At 46.3% G+C, this 6816-nt stretch overlaps 1 protein-coding gene across 1 annotated transcript; it reads left to right on the top strand.

Moving 5' to 3' along the window:
* Positions 1-1042: 1042 nt before the first annotated feature.
* Positions 1043-2742, top strand: LOC139358764 (non-POU domain-containing octamer-binding protein). Its single transcript, XM_071080776.1, has one exon. It carries the CDS (start codon positions 1142-1144, stop codon positions 2555-2557), a length of 1416 nt encoding a protein of 471 aa, XP_070936877.1. The 5' UTR covers positions 1043-1141; the 3' UTR covers positions 2558-2742.
* Positions 2743-6816: the final 4074 nt, after the last annotated feature.

Raw genomic sequence — 6816 nt, 5'->3', positions numbered from 1 at the left:
CCGCCGTGATCCCTTTTCTAGAGGCTCCGCCGTGATCCCTTTTCTAGAGGCTCCGCTGTGATCCCTTTTCTAGAGGCTCCACTGTGTTCCTTTTCTAGAGGCTCCACTGTGTTCCCGTGGGGCAGGTGTACAACCGAAGGGGTGGGGTGGGTACAGTAGCGGGGAGGTGGGAGAATGACTGGGTCCCCAGAGGCGTGAGGCTGAGTCAGTTCCCCAACGTTTCTCCACCTGAGAGACTGAGGTTCCCCTTCTCCTCTGTAGCCCTGGCCTTGGGACACAGCCTAGCAGGCAGCAGAGCCAGGCGAGAGGGGACAGGGAGGTCAGAGTGTTTCAGAAGGAAGAGAACTGAGAGGCCAGAGTGCTCCAGAAGGAAGGGCCAGTGCAGCTCAACACCCAGAGATGGTGGCACGGATACCTGGGTTAATACCTCAGTGAGGATAATAGAAAACCCTAACAATCTCTGCTGCCGCACACAGTCAAGTGTATTTTGCTCTTGAGTCCAATTCTGCTCATGGATGGCTCTGTTCCTAACGGTCAGGAACGGGATTCCTTCTCCTAGGGTTCCTCCACCTTCTATACGGGGTTCCAGACATGGCCCTGGGATCACCTTGGTTCCAGACAGAGGGGAAAAGAACCTGGGGGCAGCTTCCCAGGGTGTCCTGGAGACCAGGCTGGCACACCCAATGCCCATACTCCTTTGCCAGAACTCAGTCCTGTGATAATCTTCAAACTCAAGGGAGGCTGGAAAACATAGTTTGGTTGTGTGCCTAAGCACAACAGGAAGTGGCTTTGGTGACACCTGCCAGCTCCTGCCACCCACACTCTTCTGATCATCAGATGATCAAGTCGTGGCTTCACCACTTTTCCCATACGTGGAACCCACAGGACCCCATCCTCACCGCCACAGGACGCCCCAGGGGCCTGGCCAGTCCTGCATCCAGCTCAAAGCCCTGGGTCTCCGGGGATCTCTGCCTCTCTGTGACTCTCTCTTGCTCTTGGTCACAGGGATACCGAAGACACATATGAAAGGGATTCCAGGTCGCCGTTACTCCGAGGAGAGACCAGTCGGTAGAGGAGAAGTCGAGGTTAGAGAGAACTGGGAGGCACTTTGCTGTCTTTAATCGAAGTTGAGGGTGCAAAAATGCAGAGTAATAAAACTTTTAACTTGGAGAAGCAAAACCATACTCCAAGAAAGCATCATCAACACCACCACCAGCAGCAGCACCACCAGCAGCAACAGCAGCAGCCGCCACCACCACCAATACCTGCAAATGGGCAACAGGCCAGCAGCCAAAATGAAGGCTTGACTATTGACCTGAAGAATTTTAGAAAACCAGGAGAGAAGACCTTCACCCAACGAAGCCGTCTTTTTGTGGGAAATCTTCCTCCCGACATCACCGAGGAAGAAATGAGGAAACTATTTGAGAAATATGGAAAGGCAGGCGAAGTCTTCATTCATAAGGATAAAGGATTTGGCTTTATCCGCTTGGAAACACGAACCCTAGCGGAGATTGCCAAAGTGGAGCTGGACAATATGCCACTCCGTGGAAAGCAGCTGCGTGTGCGCTTTGCCTGCCATAGTGCATCCCTTACAGTTCGAAACCTTCCTCAGTATGTGTCAAACGAACTGCTGGAAGAAGCCTTTTCTGTGTTTGGCCAGGTAGAGAGGGCTGTAGTCATTGTGGATGATCGAGGAAGGCCCTCAGGAAAAGGCATTGTTGAGTTCTCAGGGAAGCCAGCTGCTCGGAAAGCTCTGGACAGATGCAGTGAAGGCTCCTTCCTGCTAACCACATTTCCTCGTCCTGTGACTGTGGAGCCCATGGACCAGTTAGATGATGAAGAGGGACTTCCAGAGAAGCTGGTTATAAAAAACCAGCAGTTTCACAAGGAACGAGAGCAGCCACCCAGATTTGCACAGCCTGGCTCCTTTGAGTATGAGTATGCCATGCGCTGGAAGGCACTCATTGAGATGGAGAAGCAGCAGCAGGACCAAGTGGACCGCAACATCAAGGAGGCTCGTGAGAAGCTGGAGATGGAGATGGAGGCTGCACGCCATGAGCACCAGGTCATGCTAATGAGACAGGATTTGATGAGGCGCCAAGAAGAACTTCGGAGGATGGAAGAGCTGCACAACCAAGAGGTGCAAAAACGAAAGCAACTGGAGCTCAGGCAGGAGGAAGAGCGCAGGCGCCGTGAAGAAGAAATGCGGCGGCAGCAAGAAGAAATGATGCGGCGACAGCAGGAAGGATTCAAGGGAACCTTCCCTGATGCGAGAGAGCAGGAGATTCGGATGGGTCAGATGGCTATGGGAGGTGCTATGGGCATAAACAACAGAGGTGCCATGCCCCCTGCTCCTGTGCCAGCTGGTACCCCAGCTCCTCCAGGACCTGCCACTATGATGCCGGATGGAACTTTGGGATTGACCCCACCAACAACTGAACGCTTTGGTCAGGCTGCTACAATGGAAGGAATTGGGGCAATTGGTGGAACTCCTCCTGCATTCAACCGTGCAGCTCCTGGAGCTGAATTTGCTCCAAACAAACGTCGCCGATACTAATAAGTTGCAGTGTCTAGTTTCTCAAAACCCTTAAAAGAAGGACCCTTTTTGGACTAGCCAGAATTCTACCCTGGAAAAGTATTAGGGATTCCTTCCAATAGTTAGATCTGCCCTGCCTGTACTACTCTAGGGAGTATGCTGGAGGCAGAGGGCAAGGGAGGGGTGGTATTAAACAAGTCAATTCTGTGTGAAAAAAAAAAAAAAAGAAAGGGATTCCATGTGCATTTTCGGTATTTTCCGAATAGGAGAATGAATCAATGAAACATAAAAACGCTTTATTTTGAAATAGAATGGAAAGTTCAATGAAATACTAGCAGAAACCCAATTCAGCGGTGTGTTAAAAGGATTCTACTTCAGGACCAGGTGGAATTTGTTCCCGAACGCAAGAACGGTTCAACATACGAAAACCGATCGATGTTGTATTCCATGGTAACCAAATGAAGGAAAGAAATTGCGTGACCTTAATCGATGCAGAAAGAGCCTTTGAACAAACTCAACACCCTTTTGTGATAAAAACATGGAAAAAACCAGGCTAGAATGAAAGGACCTCAACATAACAATGGCCATGTGGGAAGAACCCACAGTGAGCGTTGTACTCAATGGTGAGAGGCAGAAAACTTCTCCTCTGGGACCAGGGACAAGACAAAGATGCCCATGCTCTTCACTGCTGTTCAACACAGCGCTGGAAGTTCCAGCCAGAGCCGTCGGACGAAACACACAAAAGGCATCCAGCATGGATAGGAAGATGTAAAATTATCTCTGTTCACAGGCAACGTGATGGAATATGTAGAAAATCCTAAAGATTCCACCCCAAACCTGTGAGAACTAACAGAACTAATAGGTGAGTTCAGCAAAGTTGCAGGACACAAAATCAATGCACAAAAGTCAACTGCATTTGCATATGCTAACCATGAGCTATCCAAAAAAGGAATTTAAAAATTCCATTCATAATGGTACTCCAAGGAATAAAATATTTAGGAATTAACTAAGGAAGTGAAAGACATGTACGCTGAAAAGTACAAAACATTGCTGAAAAAATAAAAAGACATAAATACATGGAAAAACACCCCATGTTTATGAATTAGAAGACTTATTAGAGTGAAGACAGCCATCTTGTCCAAAGCAATTTGCAGATTCAATACAATTCCTCTCAAAATTCCAACGACTTTTTTTTTTTTTCCCCCAGAAATAGAAAAACCCATTCTAAAATTCATGTGAAATCTCAAGGGACCCTGACTAGCCAAAACTGTCTGGAAAAAAAAAAAAAAAAGACCAAAGTAAGAGAACTCACACTTTCTAATTTCAAAATTTACTACAATGCTGCAGTCATCAAAACAGTGTGGTACCGGCATTAACACAGACATGTAGACCAAGGGAATAGGATACAGCCCAGAAATAAGCCTTCAGATGTACAAATGATTTTTGACAAGGGTGCCAAGACCATTCAATGGGGAAAGAACAGTCCATTCAACAAATGCTGCCGAGAAAACTAGCTATCCCCATGTAAAAGAATAAAATAGAATTTTTACCTAGCACCAGACATGAAAAGTAACTCAAAATTTATCAAAGAGTTACCTGTAAAAGCTAAAACTCTCAGAAGAAAACATAAGGGAAAAGCGTCATGATACTGATTTTGGCAAGGATTTCTTGAATATGACACAAATGCACAGGCAACAAAAGAAAAGATAGGTAAATCAGACCTTATCAAAATTAAAAATCTTCCTTCCTTCCTTCCTTCCTTCCTTCCTTCCTTCTTTCCTTTCTCTTTCTTTCTTTCTTTCTTTCTTTTCTTCCTTCCTTCCTTCCTCCCCTCCCCTCCCCTCCCCTCCTCTCCTTTCCTTCCTTTCCTTCCTTTCCTTCCTTCCTTTCTTTCTTTCTTTCTTTTTCTTTCCTGTCTTTTCTTTCTTCTTTCTTTCTCTCTCTCTCTTTTTTTTTTGGCAGAGTATTGCTCTGTCACCCAAGCTGGAGTGCACTGGTGCGATCTTGGCTCACTGCAACCTCTGCCTCCCAGATTCGAGCTATTCTCCTGCCTCAGCCTCCTGAGTAACTGGGATTACAGGCGCCCACCACCACGCCCGGCTAATTTTTGTATTTTTAGTAGAGACGGGATTTCACCATGTTGGTCAGGCTTGTCTCAAACTCCTGACCTCAGGTGATCCGCCCACCTCAGCCTCCTAAAGTGTTGGGATTACAGGTGTGAGCCACCGCGCCCGGCCCCAAATTAAAAACATTTGTGCTTTGAAGGACACTATCAAAAAGGTGAAAAGGCAACACATGGAAAGGGAGAAAATATTTGCAAATAATAATATACCCGATAAGGGATTAATATATTGAATGTGTGAAGAACTTCTGCAACTCAACGACAACAAAAACCAAACAACACAATATAAAACGTGGGCGGAGAAGTTGAGTAGCCATTTCTTCAAACAAGTTACACAAGTGTCCAAAACGCACATGAAGAGACGCCCCACATCACTAATTACTAGGGAAATGCAAGCGAAAACCACGGTGAGACCCCACCCCATGCCCATTAGGATGGCTCTTACGGAAGCCAGAGAAAATAACAAGTGTTGACGAGGACAGAGGGAAATTGGAACTCTGTGCACTCTTGGTGGGGCCGTAAAACGTTGCAGCAGCTATGGAAAAACGGGATGCTGGCTTCCCAAAAAATCAAACTGAATGACCGTGTAATCCAGAAATTCCATTTCCAAGTATACACTCAAAATAACTGAAAGCAAGACTTGAACAGATATTTATACATTTATGTTCACAGCAGCTAAAAGGTGGAAGCAACGCAAGCATCTGTCAGTGCATGAATGGGTAAACAAAATGTGGTCCGCGCGTCCTGTGGGATATTATTCAGCCTTGAAAAGGAAGAAAATCGGCTTGGGCAATGTGGCGAAATCCTGTCTCTACCAAAAATACAAAAAATTAGCCGGGCGTGGTGGTACACACCTGTAGTCCCAGCTACTCGGGAGGCTGAGGTACGAGAATTGGTTGAACCTGGAGCTGGGAGCGGGGAGATTGCAGTGAGGCATGATTATGCCACTGCACCCCAGCCTTGGTAAGAGAGTGAGCCCTCATCTCAAAAAAAAAAAAAAAAAAAAAAAAAAAAGAAAATTCTGATATATGTTACGACATAGATGAACCTTAAAAATTTACTAAGTGAAACAAACTGGACACGAAAGAGAAATGCTGCATAATTCCGCTCATGTTAAGGAAGGAGACCACTGCTACTCCTGCTGCCCTCCTCCCCCCACCTTGCCTAGTTCACAAGACAGGAGGAAAGAGAGAAAGCAAAAAGTTGGAAAAAAACAAAAGTAAGATAAATAGCCAGACAACCTTGGCACCACCACCGGGCCCTAGGAGTTAAAAAAGTAACAATAATAACATCAACCCCTGACCTAAATGACTTGTGTTATCTGTAAATTTCAGGCACCGTATGAAAAAAGCATTGTAAAACTTTTTGTTCTGTTAGCTGATGCATGTGGCCCCCAGTCACGTTTCTCACGCTTGCTCCATCTATCACGACCCTTTCACGTGGACCCCTTAGAGCTGTAAGCCTTTAAAAAGGCCAAGAATTTCTTTTTCTGGAAACTCGGCTCTTAAGACGCGAGTCTGCCGACGCTCCCGGCCGAATAAAAACCACTTCCTGCTTTAATCCGGTGTCTGAGGAGTTTTGTCTGCGGCTCGTCTTGCTACAACGTGAGGAGCCTAGAGTCACCAAATACACAGACAGAAAGTAGAATTTGTGGGGAAGGGAAATTACAAGTCAGTGTTTAATGGGGACAGAGTCTCAGTCTGGGCAGATGACAGGTGCTTGAGATGAATGTGGTGATGGCTGTAGAGGGATGTGGGTGTACTTAACACCACAGAAGCACACGCTTAAAAGTGGCTAAGATGGTATATTTTATTTATTTGTTTATTTATTTATTTATTTATTTGAGATGGAGTCTTGCTCTGTTGCCCAGGCTGGAGTACAGCAGTGTGATCACGGCTCACTGCAAGCTCCAACTCTTGGGCTCAAGTGATCCTCCCACCTCAGCCTCCTGAGTAGCTAGGACCAAAGGCCTTCACCACCATGCCTGGCTAATTTTAAAAATTTTTTGTGAAGATGGGGTCTAGCCATGTTGCCCAGGCTGGTCTTGAACTCCCGGGCTCAAGAGATCCTCCCCCCTTGGCTTCCCAAAGTGCTGGGATTACAGTGGGATTACAGGCGTCTCTCCTAAAAATACAAAAAATTAGCCAGGCATGGTGGT

This window comes from Macaca nemestrina, chromosome 15, assembly GCF_043159975.1.
Source record: "Macaca nemestrina isolate mMacNem1 chromosome 15, mMacNem.hap1, whole genome shotgun sequence".
Taxonomy (NCBI): Eukaryota; Metazoa; Chordata; class Mammalia; order Primates; family Cercopithecidae; genus Macaca; species Macaca nemestrina.
This window is presented reverse-complemented; position numbering and strand designations above follow the sequence as displayed.